Here is a 17,032-nt window from a genome sequence, read left to right as displayed (position 1 = left end):
TATTTTTCCGTGTATAACACCCCCCCATGTATTAGACGCTCCCTAGTTTTGGGGACTTAAAATTAAGAAAATGGGGAAGAGATTGCCCCTGTGTATAAGACTACCCCCCTTTTAAACATTTTTTTAGTAAAAAAAAACCCTAGTCTTATACACAGAAAAGTACGATAAGTAGAGTGAAATCTCTGTGTGAGCTAAAGAAAACACTGAGACCTTCATTACTAACTGGGCCTTGCTAAGAAATAATGAATTCAAAGCAAGGTGCAGAGATTTCAATGTTTTCCACAGCTTACTTTATTTCTGCGGGTCACAGGGAAGGAACAAGGAAAAGTAAGAGAAGTGGCATTGGTCAAGAGGTGGGGGGAAATAGAGGTGGGAGTCATTGGCCTAAAGGCTTAGGAACTCTCTGAATTTTCTTCATTTTTATTACGATGTATATAAATCATTTGATTGTAAAAAACAACTTCAAAGCAAGCAAGCAAGCGAATGAATGAATGTTATAGCAGTATGCCAAAACAATCAATTTCTAAATTTGCCTTAAATGAGCATTTAGAATCACAGAGAGCAGCAGGAAAACTATTGGACTTCAGCAATCAGAATGCAGCCTGTCTTTTTATGGTCCTTTCATTTAGAGAGCCAAGTGGCACTCCAGCAGTGTGGGGAGTAAATGTTTTCATAGGCAGCCCTGGCTAATGAGAACCTTTGTTGTTGAGACAGAAAAACATGCACCTTCACAGCTCTGAGGGACATCGTCACAAATATCTCAAGCTGATGGAGAAGATTCCCGATGATGCAGAGGCTACTGTAGTGCTTGTTGGTAAGGAGTCCTGAGCCAAAATCTAGTACTCTGGCCTTGAGCAGGTCTCATCAGGAGACCTGTGGTTTTAACAACAGTAACATTCTTCCTTTTGCTGGCATTGTCTCATGGGGAGTTCAGGGGTTCGGTGCTGCTGCTACACTGGTGGAGCAGCCATCTTAGCCTATATTCTCTCAGCCCAGGTGGGGAGGGGTTCAAACCCCACCATGCGGTAGGAGAAGTAATATGGCTCCACTCACCTTTCATATGCCTGGATGAAAACTGTCTTGGCAAAGGCAAAAAAATGTATTGGCCAGCATATTTGAAGTGTTCTGCTGCTGTGCTTGTCATGACAGCAGCCTCTTTTGCATTTTGCCAGTATAATCGAGCTTCTGTCAGGTCCTATAGCCCCTCAGTTACAGCAACTCAAGTATAGGATTGCTTGTAAACCTGCTCAGAATTTCTAGGTCAGTCAGAGGTTCTTGATAGTGAAAAGACAATTCTCTAGTAGGTTCTGCTTAGCTGTGGTATGGATGGAGGGAACTCCAGAGAAGCTTCTGAATTTGGCCCTTGGCTTTGTTGAGGTGGCTTCAGAATTAGATCAAGATCACCTCATTAATGGAGATGTCATTTTTCAGTTGCAGTCTTCCCCACTTCTGCAAAAATAGGGAATGGGGCAGTAACCTCAAACTCTGCATACTCAGATGTTGCATCCTGTGTTACTCACACTGCCCACTGTTAGCAGGTGTTGTAGAGAGGGCACTGCCAGCTGGTACTTGCAGCTAAGGGCTCATCCACATCTCTGTTTGCCCCACCACTTTCTCCTGGGAAAACCCACAGCTTACCTCCAAATTGGACCAAAAGGAAATCGGGTTTTCTGCAGACTGCTGTTTGTTCCAGTTCAGCCATAAAAAGCGTATTTTCCAGGGGAAAGTTGTGGGGCAAATGCAAAACCACTTGCAACCATGCCTAGAAAGCACGGGACAAGGGGAAGTGTGGACATGCCCTAAGTGTGTTCATATGTGTCATTTTGCCAAGTCTCCCTAAACCTGGAGCATGCTTCCTGATCTCAGAAGCTTGTTGCTTCCACACTGATCATCATGGTCTTATGCTTCCCTTCCTGATAGGTTGTGTTCAGTTCCTTGAGCAACCAACAATGGCTTTTGTCCGTTTGAATGAGGCTGTGTTCTTGGAGTCAGTCCTGGAAGTCCCAATCCCTGTTCGCTTCATCTTTGTCTTGCTGGGGCCAAGCCAGTCCAACATGGACTACCACGAGATTGGACGTTCCATCTCCACTCTCATGTCAGACAAGGTGAGGAGGAGCTGAGTGTTGGTTCAGGCTGGAGAAGACACAAGAAGGGTAGCAGCAAAGGTGCTGAAAGATGCATTAGGAAGGGAACAGCATGAAGACGCAGTACAATGCCAAGGCAGCACAAGTCAGGAAGGGTTTGTAGACTTGTTCCATGCCTAGAAAGCACAGGTCTGAGTGGTTTTCTGCTTGTTATGCTCCTTTCCCAGGGAAAACCCACTCTTTAGTGCTGGAGCAAATGTCAATCAGGAAAACACCCGAATTGCTATTTGCTCTGATTGAGTAGTTTTCTGGAGGACAGGGAGGGTGGGGAAGCAGCAGGACAAAAGGAAGCATGGATAAGCATGGTGGGGGCAAGTTGGGAGGCAGGGGATGTTTGCTCCCCTCTGGCATCACCTTTGTCAGCCAATTGATCCAGTATTTCTGCACCACAGACTGCTCTGTGTATGAACCCTCTTCCCTTTGCCTCCAGCCATTTTCCTCCTTTGGTTGAATACTCTGCTAATGATTTATGCATGCCCACACGCCCCCTGACTTGCCAGCATGGGGGATGTGGGGAACTGTAAATATGCATGGGCTGCTCCCTTGGAAAGACTTCTGATGCACATTAAAGCATAGAAGCCAGGCAAGAGGAATGTGTTGGGTGGACATGCCCTTTCAGATGCCCCAAATAGCTCAACTGGTGCATTCCTTCACCATGCTGTCCAAACACACTCCTCTAAGTATCAAACATTTTTCTGAAGGCTCTTCCCCACTTGCTAGAAGTTGTTTTTATTTGCTTTGAAATACTCTGTCCTGAATTGGCTTCTGAAGAAGGTATGCTAGCAAACTGACCATAGCAACTTCCTTAAAAAACACATGTTATTACAATTTTTAATCTTACAGTGCATCCCACCGTTCATAGGATGGAATAGGCGCAAGTCAAACATTCAACAATATTGCACACTTGGATAAATTGTTAGTGAGAGAATAGAAGGGAAATTGTATACTTTTGTGCATAGACAACCAAGAAAAAAATACATGGTTATCCACTGAATAAAAATTTCATTAGATTTAGTGAGCTCATGCTCACAGTAACAATGCTATATATATATATATATATATATATATATATATATATATGGGATGCGGGTGGCTCTGTGGGTTAAACCACAGAGCCTAGGGCTTGCCGATCAGAAGGTTGGCGGTTCGAATCCCCGTGACGGGGTGAGCTCCCATTGCTCAGTCCCTGCTCCTGCCAACCTAGCAGCTCAGAAGCATGAAATACAAGTAGATAAATAGGTACAGCTCCGTCGGGAAGGTAAACGGCGTTTCTGTGCGCTGCTCTTGTTCGCCAGAAGTGGCTTAGTCATGCTGGCCACATGACCCGGAAGCTGTATGCCAGCTCCCTTAGCCAGTAAAATGAGATGAGCGCCGCAACCCCAGAGTCATCCGCAACTGGACCCAACGGTCAGGGGTCCCTTTACTATATATATATATATATATATATATATATATATATATATATATATGGTAAAGGGACCCCTGACCGTATGTATATATGTATATACCGTATGTATATACCGTATGTATATATATATATACATACAGCACCCCAACATTCTCCCCCAAAAGGCAAAATAGACATAAAATAGCGATGGTGATATGCCAGGACAGGAATCAAATGAACAGGGATAGGTGGAGCGTATGCTGTTGCCATGACACTGAATTAATACAGCTGCCAATCTGAACTGAGAAGAGAGTTACAGGGTCCTTTGATGACACTGAGATAATATTGGCTTTGAAAGTAGATTGATGAGCTCGTCTTGGGTCTGAGACAGCATCACCAGGCAATGTTATACTGGAGGACAGAGGATAAGTGATGGGCTGCTCTCTGCCTGACTGACCATCTTCCCTTGTTGGCTGACAGCATTTCCATGAAGCTGCTTACATGGCAGATGACCGCCAGGACCTGCTCAATGCCATCAATGAGTTCCTTGACTGTAGCATTGTCATCCCTCCATCAGAAGTGGAGGGGAAGGATTTGCTCAAGTCAATTGCCACCTTCCAGAAAGAGCTGCTGAGGAAGAGGAAAGAGCGGGACCAGAAGAAGTCCATCAAAGAAGGGAATGTTCAGGAAGCCAAAGGTCTCTTCTCTCCTTGCCTTTTGTACCTTGCCATTCTGCTTCATGGCCTGGGTAGGGTGGGTGAGGAAGGATTAGCACAGTCCATGTCTTGCCTCTGCATCAGCTCAGAAGAGACACAGCACAATTTCCTTCATGCTGAGGGAGGGGGGACTTTCTGAAAGTTGGAGTAGGCAGGGATGAGGAACCTGCATCCGCCCTGTCTAGGGATGCTGGAGGCTGGCACTGGGTGTGAAGGTATCTTGCGTCTACTTCCCTCTCCCTCTCCCTCTCCCTCTCCCTCTCCCTTCCCCTCACCCCCACCATGCTGTTCATGTCTTTCCAGAGATCTGTGAGGTAAAAGCTGAGGAGGAGGAAGAAGGCGAGGAGGAGGATGATCCTCTGAAGCGCACTGGCATTGTCTTTGGTGGTTTGGTGCGGGACATAAAGCGCAGGTACCCCAAGTATCTGAGTGACCTCAAAGATGCCCTGCACAGCCAGTGCCTCGCAGCTGTGCTATTCATCTACTTCGCTGCTCTCTCCCCCGCCATCACCTTTGGGGGACTGCTAGGTAATGAGTCCACCCTCCTCTTCCTTCCTCACCTCCCCTGCCCCACCCTAGTTCCTTGCTCAAGCTGGTTCCTGTTCAGCTAGGCTGCCCAAGAGATTGAGCACATTAGTTTAATTTTTGCCTGTGCTTATACTGGCTAAGTGGCTGGGATTGGTTCATCTGTGCCTGTGCCCTTGCTGGGCAAGTGGGTGGGCTCAGTTGGCTCTTGCTATGTTCAGATGGGTTTGGCTCTGTCCCATTGCACTCTTGCCTGGCTCTGGGGCTTTCCAGTCTATGCATGTTCCTTTCCTGTTCTCTATGGTAACAATAAAAGCATTTTACTACTCTTAATAGTCACTCCCCAATATTGCTAATTTGCACGCAACCCAGAGTCCTAAATTGGATGGGCAGAGGCCGTGTAGGGCAGGAGAGGGTCTCAACAAATCTCTGCAGAGAAACATCAGTAAGGATAAAAATGGTCTCATGTAACCCACCAAAATGCTGGGGGCCAAGGCTTGCATGTGGACATTGTGCTCATATCCTTGAAAGCAAAAAACAGTGCACAGGCACTAGACCTTAACCATCTGGGGTTAGGAGAAAGAATTTGTTTAATGGTGAGAAGAATTGTCCCTTTGTTATTAAACAGATTGGGGGTATTTTAAGCCCAATTACCCACAATCCATTCTTCTGTACGTGTTCATGGGCACCAATGTATTTATTACTTCTTAAGCACTTGATGCAACAATATTGCTAAAGCAAAGTAGGTCTGATTTTGATCAGTTCCTGGATGGGGGACTCTGCTTGCGAATCCTATGTATGCTGCCTTAAGTTCCATTATGGAAGAAAGGTGGGATATAAATGTAAAGAAATAAATGATTTTTTAAAGATGTCATATAATATAAAAATAATAATAACTGTAACAGAGTCATATATCCACTGACTTACATTCTGCACTTTTCTCTCATATTAGAGGTAGATCCAGACATCAGTTTACCCTGCTCCAGCAGGGTGGGTACCATTCTCCCTACGACACATCTGTTAGAATTTAATATGAGGGAATTTGCTCATGTTGAGGTTCCTTGGCCTAACTGTTCCACAAAATTATCCAACAGTAGCGTCTCTGTGCATGGAGGGACTCGTTGGCAGTGGCAATTGAGAGAAAAGGCTATGAGTTTTCTCCTGTGGTGAGCCCCACCCACCAGGGGGAGCTGGGCACATGTTTCTGTCTGCCACTCTGCAGTTTGTCCCAGAGACATTGCTCTTTCTCTACAGGTGAGAAGACAGACGGTCTCATGGGCGTTTCGGAGTTGATCATCTCCACCTCAGTGCTGGGCATGCTCTTTTCTCTGCTGGGTGCCCAGCCTCTCCTTGTCATTGGCTTCTCAGGGCCTCTGCTGGTCTTTGAAGAAGCTTTTTACAAGGTATCTGTAAACTGGTGTCTTCCTTGGTTCTACATTGCCACTTTCACATGCAGATGTCCCACATACTGCAAGCTGCTGTGCACTGCTTATGAAGTGCCCATATAGGACACTATAAGGCTTAAATCTGGCCTAATTCACACATTACTTGAGTGGTGAGGGTATCACCAAAATTCCAAATGACATGGGGGCAGAACTGTGTGAGAAACTGTTTTTGTTAACTTATTTTCACCTATATGGATGGGGTTTTAACTAGCTCAGTGGAATCACCTGAAAATGAGAGGTTTGTGTTCCCATCTACATGGGAGTCGCTGTACACAAATGGATTTATTTCCTGCTTACATGCTGCTCCCACACTGCTTAGGTAATAACATAATTTAGCGACTTCAAGGCTGGAATTGACTCCATGCTGAGAGGTGACTCCTCTCAAATAATCCCCATCATCTTCTGCACCCTCTCAAATCATCACAATAATCTTCTGCAGCCTGTGAATAGGGCTATTTGGTTTATTAAACAATGTGCCTACATTATCCTTGTTGAGGAAATGCTATGCCCATACCAGAGAGCGCCACTGCACAGGGTAGGAGCATGTGCTCTCAGTTTAATGATACAGGATGCATGCATTGCTTTAACCAAGGAGGCCCAACTGCCTCCATCTGTCATGGTGGGCTGAAAGAGTAGTTATTGGCCAACACTGCTGCTATTTCTGTTGCTTTGGGCATTTCTGATCTTTGCTTGCATGGGAATTTGCCCACAGAGTGTCCCTGAGTTACCTCAAGAGGGTTTGGCAATTATGGTGGGGCAAGACTCGAGCACAAATTTCAAAAGTGTTTGGTGATGGCTATGCAGTACAGTGGATAATACTCAAATGTGCCTCAAAATAGCCTGGTAACGTTTTGGTAGTGCAAGACACTGGATGCTGATGACCATGTAACTGAACAGAGGATGAAGCCTGATGATTTCCTTTTCTTGCTGGGTTGTTTGGCACCTCCCCTCCATCAAACCAGGAGGGGTTTATAATGCCTCAACTGCAGGCTTGCATACTTCCCAGAGGGGTTGCACTAAAACTCTATTTGTGTTGCCCTCCTGGGACTGCAAACACAGTGAGCTTGTCCAATACATAACAGTCTGCAAAGTTTAGCAGGCCACATGTTGTGCAGACTTGCTCTTCAAAATGAGCCAAGGTGCAAAGAATGGAAGGGAAACGTGCTCAAGCCAGTTCTCTTATTTCTGTCACCTCTGTTTCTTTTTTTGGCAGTTCTGCCAGAGCCAGGGCATTGAGTATCTGACAGGCCGGGTATGGATTGGCCTCTGGCTTATTGTCTTCATTTTCATCATTGTGGCCGCTGAGGGCAGCTTCCTGGTGCGATACATCTCCCCCTTTACCCAGGAGATCTTTGCCTTCCTTATCTCCCTCATCTTTATTTATGAAACATTCTACAAACTTTACAAGGTGAGCTTTGGATCTGGACCTGCCTGGCTGGCCTGCTGGTATCAACTCTGTGCCAGCATTATGAGACAAACTGTGGGTTATTGATGACTTCTCGCACACCACCCTTGAGTAGGAAGATGAACAACTCTTCCGTCTTTCATGGCTGTCTGTAAGTGTCCTCTTTTCTGACACTATATTCCCAGGTATTTACAGAGCACCCACTACTGAGGTTCTACCCGCCAAATCTTCCAAGAGATCTAAATGGCAGCACATTGCCTCCTGATTCCATGGCTCTTGACGCTCAGATGCAGCCAAACACTGCCCTGCTGTCCCTCATCCTCATGTTGGGAACCTTCTTCATTGCCTTCTTCATGCGCAAGTTTAAGAACAGCCGTTTCCTAGGAGGAAAGGTGAGGCTAAGGCCTAAATAGCAAGAAGTGTGGTGGCATTTCCCCATACAGACATCTAGCCTTTCCATTCTACATGTTCACTGAAGCATGGTTTTTCCCCCTGTACTAAGAGCAATAATAGGTGGAGACATTGTTCTGATCCCCTTCCATTCATAGCTTTTTATGGAGAGAGCCTGGCTCTAGTCAATACCACAGAGGCCAAAGGTACAATACTTCCCCCAGGATGCTGAAGTTCAACCACAGAAATGCAGAGGCTCAGCTGCGCACTCCACAGGGTACCTTTCCTCAACAAAGCGCTCTTCAGATGTTTTGGACTCCAACTCTTACCAGCCTTGGGCTCCATGGCTAATAGTAAATGATGTTGGTAGTTCTAGCCCAAAGCATATGGAGGGCACCAAGTTGGGGAAGGTTGCTCTGGGGCATGCCCAAATGTTATCAAGATACCATTTTGAATCTGGCTGGCATCCCCATATGATTGACATATAAGGTGGCCAGGGACTGGCAGTGTAGTGGTGGAGAGAAGGGTCAGACATCTTAGCATCATCTTTAGGAACTTTATTCTACTATACCAAACCTCATCACCAAGCATTTTAAGGCAGAGTCATATTCTTTGTGCAATGGTGAGAAATTCTTCAGTGGATGAAAGGTCAGATAGGGTCTTTTGGCTCAGCACCCAGCAACATCTCCAGCACGCCCTGTGCTTACTTTCATCTCCTGTGCTTGGTCTATAGGCCCGGCGAATCATTGGAGATTTTGGAATCCCTATCTCTATCCTTGTCATGGTTCTGGTGGACTATACCATCACTGATACATATACCCAGGTAGGTACTGCCTGTTCCAACTCTTCACCACCCAGTGGGTATGAGGGACATGTGTTTTTCCAGGAGTTTGGACTTTAATCTGAGACTTCCATTGTCTATGTGGGTGCCAGCATCTGTGTCTTCTCAATCAGTGTAAATTTCACATGAAAGCAAGACTTCTAAACAGGAAACAAATCCAGTTCAGGCCATTCCGTGAGTTACATTGTTGAATGTGTCCCTGTTACCTCTAGCTGGATTGTCTGTGGAATGTATAGTCACCTAAGGACGGAATGCATGTCTGGCTGGGCTTCCGAATAGTGTCAGATGCTATATTGGCCTAGGGTGTTCAGGTTGGCTGTGGTGGCTGTGCTGAGAGAGGCATACATGCCTTTAGTGTGCATACAAGCTGTAGTTTGGAATTGTTATCTACAATTGGTAGTTTTATCATGTTAGGCTGGGATTCCTTCTAATCTGCAGTAACTTCAAAATGGGGCTGTGTTTAGGACCATCAGTCTTTGTTGAGGGCCTGAAGAGATGCAAAATCTGCCAAAAGATGCAAAATCTGCCATGTGAAAACTTCTGTGATCCCTGATCAGTGTTCTAAACTAGAAATGGAGTAAGGGAAGTGGGATACAGTGGTACCTCGGGTTACAGATGCTTCAGGTTACAGAATCCACTAACCCGGAAATAGTACCTCAGGTTAAGAACTTTGCTTCAGGATGAGAACAGAAATCATGCGGTGGCGGCACGGCAGCAGTGGGAGGCCCCATTAGCTAAAGTGGTGCCTCAGGTTAAGTACAGATTCAGGTTAAGAACGGACCTCCAGAACGAATTAAGTTCTTAACCTGAGGTAACACTGTATTACAAAGCAATGCGGATGTTCTGCATCCCAGCCACATTTCCCCTGTGTGACTGCACAACCCATCATTATATACATATAGAGAAGCAGAGCCCACTGCAGACAGTGCACAGGTGTACTACAGCAGCTTTGGGAATTGAGCAAGCTCAGTGAATGCATCTGAGACCCATTAAGACATACACCCATACGCCAGTACAGGCATGTCCAATTAACATGACTTTGACATAGATGCCAAAATAGAACAGCACATTCCAAGCTTTCTGTGGCATTCCTAATGGAACTGGGACCTACTGGTGAAGGGTGGGTAATAAAGTTCTTGTTGATTATGATATCTATTCCATGCAGAAAACAAGACTGATGTCTTTTCCTCCATGTTGTCACCACAGAAGCTGAATGTTCCCTCAGTACTGTCAGTCACAACCCCCAACAAGCGTGGCTGGTTCATCCATCCCTTAGGAAGCAACCAGGTGTTTCCCATGTGGATGATGTTTGCTTCTGCCATCCCTGCACTTCTGGTCTTCATCCTTATCTTTATGGAAACCCAGATCACCACGTAAGTGCCAGGCCTCCACACTGGGGGCCAGCTCATTCTGTACCTATCACCCTGTGGAAATGCTAAGTAAAATTAAATAATTGCAGCAGATGTAATTGGAATTGGTGTTGGGTGGGAAGAGAAGTCAGAATCGAGGGGATAGACAGAGTGACCCCTTCTGAGGGGATGTGACAGCAGGCTCCTAACTTCATTTGTCCCTGCTGTCTACATTGAACAATAAGGGACTACTGTTTCCATAGCTCCCAGGAGGTCTTTTCTATAGTGGGATGCATATTATTTGTCTTGTATGCTCCCTTTGCTGACCACATGCCTTGATTCTTCCAAGTCTCCCAATTAGAAAGAGCTGCTGCAAAAAATAATAACATTAAATTCAAAATACCGTGTGCCACTGCTCCCCTTGCTACAGCCAAAATCTGTTACGTTGGTCACTGAAACTCGGGTTTGTTCTGCTCCCCTCCCTTCCTATCTCCTTTGCAGCCTAATTGTCAGCAAGAAGGAGCGGAAGTTGATAAAGGGATCGGGCTTCCACCTTGATTTGCTGCTCATTGGTACAATGGGAGGGCTCTGTGCCCTTTTTGGGCTGCCTTGGCTCACGGCTGCCACGGTCCGCTCAGTCACCCACGTCAACGCCCTCACAGTCATGAGCAAGGCCATTGCACCTGGTGAGAAGCCAAAGATTGAGGAAGTGAAGGAGCAGCGTGTGACAGGAGTGCTCATCGCTGGCCTTGTTGGTGAGGTCCACACAGAGGAGCTTGTTCTCTGAGGTGGTTGTGTGCATCTTAGCTCATTTGAGCAACCTGAATTTGTTCTGCAGGCATTCATTCCCCTGTGGTGTAGTGACACTCTCTACTTGTGGCATACTGTGGTGGTGGTGGGGTGGAGCTTGTGGGAACATGGCTCCATGAAACTAGTGGACACATACAGTAAAACAGTGAGCCTGCAAATCTTCTTGTTCTTTCTAACCATAGTTCTGTGTCTCTATATTAAAGCATCAGGCCTATTCAGTATATATCCAGGGGTGTACATGTGTGTCAATGTCAGACATTGTCCCATGTTCTGATCGTGAAGTATGGGTGTACCTGTGTGTAGAAAGAGAATGCAACACTGTATCCTGCTCTTCAGGCCTGTCCATCGTGATGGGGAATGTACTACGCCAGATCCCATTGGCTGTTCTGTTTGGGATTTTCCTATATATGGGTGTGACGTCACTGACTGGCATCCAGCTCTATGAGCGGCTCCTCCTTATCTTCATGCCATCCAAGCACCACCCTGATCATGTCTATGTTGTCAAGGTAGGTGCACTGGGGGAGTGAGGAGTGATGAAAGGGGTGGCAAGTTCAGTGGGTGGCAAGTTGAGATGGGCCTGAAAATAAAGATGGGGAAGGACAGGGGAAAGGCATGCAGTGGCTGGCTTGACTGGCATGGGGAGGAAACCACTCACTGAGTGGTACCAGCACAGCTTTATGATAACCCTTCCATAGAAGGGAATGGAGTATTACTCTGAAGGTCAGGTACTTTGTCAAGTGCTAAAAAATAGAGCTGCCCAAAGAAGGGTGCATCATCTGGCTTGCTTACCTTTAGGTGAAGACCTGGAGAATGAACCTGTTCACATGCATCCAGCTAGCCTGCATTGTGCTGCTGTGGGTGGTGAAATCCACTGTGGCATCGCTGGCTTTCCCATTTGTCCTGATCATGACAGTCCCCCTGCGACGATTCCTGCTGCCACGTTTCTTCCATGAGAGAGAACTCAAAGCGGTAAGCAAACACCATTGCCTGATGTCTTAAACTGTTATGGGAGTCCCAGTCCTTCTTCAGCCATTGGTCTAAAGTGTATGAATCAGATTTGGTTAAATGGTCAATATCATAACTAAAAAACTTTTCATGGCATCGTGATATAATGTTTGAAGCTGGAGAGCAAGAGACTCTGTTGTCACCTTCTTTACTGTCCTGCAGTACTGTATTGGAGAACCACATTGTGAATTTTCCCAGAGACCACCCAAATCTGCCTGTAGACTCATTGTGCTCTGAGGTCTCTGCTCTGAAAAAGAGATGGCCTTGGACCACCTTGTATTTGAATGGCTGCTTAACTCTTTTCTTCTGTCCTTTCCTCCCACTTGCAGCTGGATTCCGAGGATGCAGAACCAAACTTTGATGAAGATGGGCAGGATGAGTACAATGAGCTTCACATGCCTGTGTGAGAAGTTGGCATGTGTCTACTGGCCCTGGTACTCCCTTGGCTTCATGGGATAAGCCTTCTTTCCTTGTGCTTTCCTGCAACAACCACCAACCTGAAGTGGCTTGGAAATGATTGTGGGCCTGGACCAACTGGCAGCTGTGTCATAGCCCTTCAAGGAAGCTCCAGGCCACAAAAGCTTGGGCCAAGCAGCGCAAGAGATGCTGCCTTCTGGACAGACAAAGAATATGGGGCCAGCACCACCACCCCCCATTTCCCCCAAGCAGAGCTTGCTGGTGTTGGTGCTGTGCCATGCGTAGGCCAGAGTAGGTACCTTAGCCAGCTCTCATTAGCCTCCTCCCCTCAGAAGAGAAGTAGACTGCACTGTTTTGCTAAGGGGAGAAAAGCAGCAGGCCAGCAAAGGAAAAGAGCAGCTAGGTCCTGCCAGAAATGCCAAGCCTGATAGCATTCATGCAGAGCCAACAGATTCCTGGGGTGGGAGATTTCACATGCACCAACTGGTCTCTCCATGCTGAACCACTGCCATTCAGTCCCATGACTGTGCCCATGAACATTCAACAGCCTGTGGTCCACCTGCCATTCTGCATGATGTCCTTAGCTAAGATTTCCTGCCCACAGAAGACTCTGAACCTCTTCCATTTGAGGAATGGCAGTGATGATTGCTGAAGCCAGTAAACTGCTGGGTGAGTTAGCAAGGGCCTTATGCACCCTGATTTGCTCTCAAGTATAATGCAGGTACTTGTGCAATATCCATGTGCACATGCGTCTGCTTGTGCATGGTGCTGTGCCTGTTCTCACCATCTCTCAGGACAGCCGTAAAGGTTGCCCAAAGAGTAGACAGTGATTTGTGAAGTAGATCTCCACCCCTTAGACAGGAAAAGGAAGTGCAGGTAAAACTTGCCAACATAACCTGGAGACCAGGAAACAGCTAACCTAATGATTGAATGAAGACTATGATCATCTCACGATCAGGAAATCATCACACAGATTTGACACCACTCTTGTGGCTCACTGCCCTCTTGAGGCCCAGTGGAAAACAGGAACTCCCAACATCAGTGTAGTAGGCAAGCAGCAAAAAGCCACACCAGATACAAACACTGGCACCTTGGCCTTTGGTATTTGCCTGATCACATAACAGAACCTCTTACCTATTGTACTAGACTTTGTGCTTCAGACTACAACTCCTCCTTCAGTATTTCCAGCTTCATCTTGTTTCTTGCTGTAGCCTCTTCCTCACAGCTCCTGCTCTATTCTCCATCCTCCGCACGGCTATTGCATTTCTCACCTTGTTCTTGCCTTGTAGTGGCCCCAGCTTGAGCAAGATTCACTACCAGATCCAAGTCTCCAGGAGGCCATTCCCTAGCCTGGCCTCAGCAACTGGAATGGGGATGGCTTTGAGGAGGGCTGAAGTACTCTGCCACTGTGGCATTGAGCCACTGCACTGTATGAGCCCTCTGTAGCACTTGGGGCTTCTCATCATTCATCCCTTGACATTTCCAAGTTGGTGGCCTCCCATTCCTGGCTCCTCCTCAGTCCCTCACAACCACTCCCCCAACACCATCATCAGCTGCCTTCTTGTACTCTTAAACCCTGCTATTTTCATATTTCCCTTCAACTGCCATATAAAGAAAATTCAGATTTTTGTGATAGGACTAAATTTCACAGAAATATACATTTGTTTCAGTCACCGAATCTGATTTTTAGAAACAGAATACTGTGCTCCCTTGTACTTCATTGGTGAATGTCATGTATCTAGTCCTGGGCACTGCACAGATGGTGTGTTCCATGCGGTTGAGCACATGCACAAACACCATCAGTGCAAGGTTTTGAAGAGCTGCTCTCCCACTGGGCCATCACATGGGGACTCTACACTGTGATGTCCTGTAGCTAAATCTGTTCTGTTAGATTACGTATATGGAATAATGGGGTGTGCAAATGTGCCAGCTGTGACTCCTGCCGTAGTCAGGCATAAAACTATGTGGCTTAAGAGTTTGGCTCATGGAACTACTCCGGGCCGTTGCTTGTTCCCTGTCTATAAAATGGAGGCTGTCCCTCCCCACCTACCTCAGGGGCTGCCTGCTGATGGCTGGGTAGTTATGAGGCCAAATGTTTTCCTCTACTCATTCCCAGCTGGCTGCCAGCCTGCCCCACCCATAGACAGTGACCTCCATTGTGCCCTGCATAGCCAGGATTAGGAAACTTGAACTGTTGGGGGCAAAGTCCCTGGTACTCTGCCTGTGCATTACGACTCCTCTGAATGTAATAGAAATGGATATGCACCAATAAACCCTTCACTGGAGCATTGCGCCTGGGTTCTTGTTCTGCGCACCAGAAACAGACAACGCAGGAAGGAATAGCCACTCAAGTAGGATCATAGGAACAAACTGGAGTATGGTAGGCCCTTCCTAGCATGACATGGATACATGTATTCTTAACGTAAGGCAACATGAGAGATTCCAGCAATAAGGCCGTGTGGAGGCATAGCTTGCTAACTAGGTCTGTTTCTAGAAAATGCACATCCCTGAGCACACATCCCTGTTGCTGGAATCTCTCATGTTTCTGAAGCCTCAGTCCAGCATATTAACAAATTGATGTCTGGCTGACAGTGTCTCTTCAGGGTCTCACTATCAAGGCAAAAAGGTCTCACTATTGAGGCAAAAACTAACATCAAATCATCCCTCCACTTAAATTGCACATTTAAAGCTGGATTTCCCCCCTTTACATTGCATAGAGATGCATGTAACAAAGCAAAACAGGCTGCTTGTAAGGAAAGAGAGGGGAAGCACACATCTGGAACCCTGCAAGTGTGTTTGTGGAGTAACGTGAAGGCAGGAGGTCCAGCAGAAAAGAAGTGGGCAAGGGAAGGGTAAAGAGCCCCTCCTCTCCACTCCAAATCATGCTTTCTCAAAGCTGCTTTTCCCTAACAGAAGTAGCCACCCTAGCTTTGTTAAATATGGTTGTAAAGTGCAGTTCCACTCTAAACAAGTAGTTTTTCACAGCCTTCATGAATGCCTGCAGGAATAACATTCTGTAGGCAATTTACCTCCAAACACCTGGGCTGTGCTAGGAATGGCCCTTCTCTGATCCCTTCTCAGAAGGAATGAATTCTGGTGAAAATCAGGGCTTTCTCAGATGCCCTTGGTGGCAGAGACTGGTCAAACAGCTCTCAGGCTATCATCAAGGGCAAATTTAATAACATACAGTTTTACCTCGGCTCCCGAACGCCTTGGGAGTCGAACATTCCGGCTCCCAAACAATCAAAAACTGGGAGTGAGTGTCCCAGTTTTCGAGCATTCTTTGGGAAGCTGAATGTCTGCCGGGGCTTCCTATTGGCTGCAGGAGCTTCCTGCAGCCAATCAGAAGCCATGCTTTGGAAGTCAAACGTTTCAGAAGTCAAATGGACTTCTGGAACAGATTCTGTTCGACTTCCAAGGTACGACTGTATTTGTTTTGAAGTTATAACACCACTTTGCATGTATATAGTGCTTTTCAAGTGATCAAAGCCTTTCCCATACATTACATTGTTATGCCTTTTAACAGCCTTGTAAGATGTCAATAGGGTGGTGCTGTGGTCTAAACCACAGAGCCTAGGGCTTGCTGATTCCCTGCGAGGGGATGAGCTCCCGTTGTTCGGTCCCAGCTCCTGCCCACCTAGCAGTTCGAAAGCACATCAAATGCAAGTAGATAAATAGGTACCGCTCCAGCGGGAAAGTAAACAGCGTTTCCATGCGCTGCTCTGGTTCGCCAGAAGCAGCTTAGTCATGCTGGCCACATGATGCAGAAGCTGTCTGCGTACAAATGCCGGCTCCCTCGGCCTATAGAGCAAGATGAGCACGCAACCCCAGAGTCGTCCGCGACTGGACCTAATGGTCAGGGGTACTTTTGCCTTTACCTTAAGATGTCAATAATACCATCTCCATAGTATAGACTGGAAGCTATAGGGAAGCTGTGGCTCTCCAGAGCACTAATGAGGAACCTGTGGCCTTCGACAACTACAACTTCCACTATCCTTAACCACTGGCCACGCTGGCTGGGGTTAATGAGATCTGGAGTCCAACAACATCTGGAGAGCCAGCCACTTGTTCCCCATCCCTGGACTTGCCTGAAGCTACATACTGTTACTTGGATGGGATTTGAACCAGGGTTTTCTCTGGTCAAATTCTCAGCTACTGCGCATCAGAACTTTCATTGATTGAACAGTAATGGCAAGGTCTAATTGCAACAGAAAGGGCGGTAGCCTTCTCAGGGTAGTAAAAAGTACTTCTGATCTCCACCACACTCTTAGAGTTCAAGATGCAGCAGTAGCTGCAGGAGCACCCCAGGTCATAAACTTGAGTAGCCAGCGGTGGCTGAACTCATCAGCAACATGTGTCCCTGTTTCCCCCCATCATGCAGTCCACTGACTATCATGACTTCAAGTCATGATTGATTTCATCACCACCACAAACTGGTTCTCATTTGGAATTTGGTCAGCTTCCCCATCCAGATTCTGGTTCCTGTTTTGCTTCCCTTTACTTTATCGGAAAACTTCTTGGTGGCTGATACTCTGTCCCTGGGGAAATACTGACTTGTCACCAAGTTCCAGTTCTGCTTTAAAAACAGCTGCATGCGC

General features: G+C 46.6%; 1 protein-coding gene across 4 annotated transcripts in view; it reads left to right on the top strand.

The window, feature by feature from the left end:
• The window catches only part of SLC4A3 (solute carrier family 4 member 3), a 50,251-nt gene extending 35,532 nt beyond the window's left edge, over nt 1–14,719 (top strand). For 3 of the 4 annotated variants that reach the window (XM_081010987.1, XM_081010986.1, XM_081010989.1), the window contains 13 exons: nt 715–814; nt 1,921–2,105; nt 4,012–4,228; nt 4,551–4,775; nt 6,027–6,175; nt 7,431–7,625; nt 7,808–8,014; nt 8,746–8,835; nt 10,060–10,226; nt 10,704–10,957; nt 11,349–11,518; nt 11,808–11,981; nt 12,347–14,719. In XM_081010987.1, the coding sequence (XP_080867113.1) occupies nt 715–814; nt 1,921–2,105; nt 4,012–4,228; nt 4,551–4,775; nt 6,027–6,175; nt 7,431–7,625; nt 7,808–8,014; nt 8,746–8,835; nt 10,060–10,226; nt 10,704–10,957; nt 11,349–11,518; nt 11,808–11,981; nt 12,347–12,424 (2,211 nt within the window). In that variant the 3' untranslated portion in view covers nt 12,425–14,719. The remainder of the gene's footprint in view (nt 1–714; nt 815–1,920; nt 2,106–4,011; nt 4,229–4,550; nt 4,776–6,026; nt 6,176–7,430; nt 7,626–7,807; nt 8,015–8,745; nt 8,836–10,059; nt 10,227–10,703; nt 10,958–11,348; nt 11,519–11,807; nt 11,982–12,346) is intronic. The other variant, XM_081010988.1, reaches the window with a different exon arrangement.
• The last annotated feature ends 2,313 nt before the right edge of the window (nt 14,720–17,032 follow it).

This window comes from Podarcis pityusensis, assembly GCF_964106645.2.
Source record: "Podarcis pityusensis genome assembly, chromosome: 1".
NCBI classification, from domain to species: domain Eukaryota; kingdom Metazoa; phylum Chordata; class Lepidosauria; order Squamata; family Lacertidae; genus Podarcis; species Podarcis pityusensis.
This window is presented reverse-complemented; position numbering and strand designations above follow the sequence as displayed.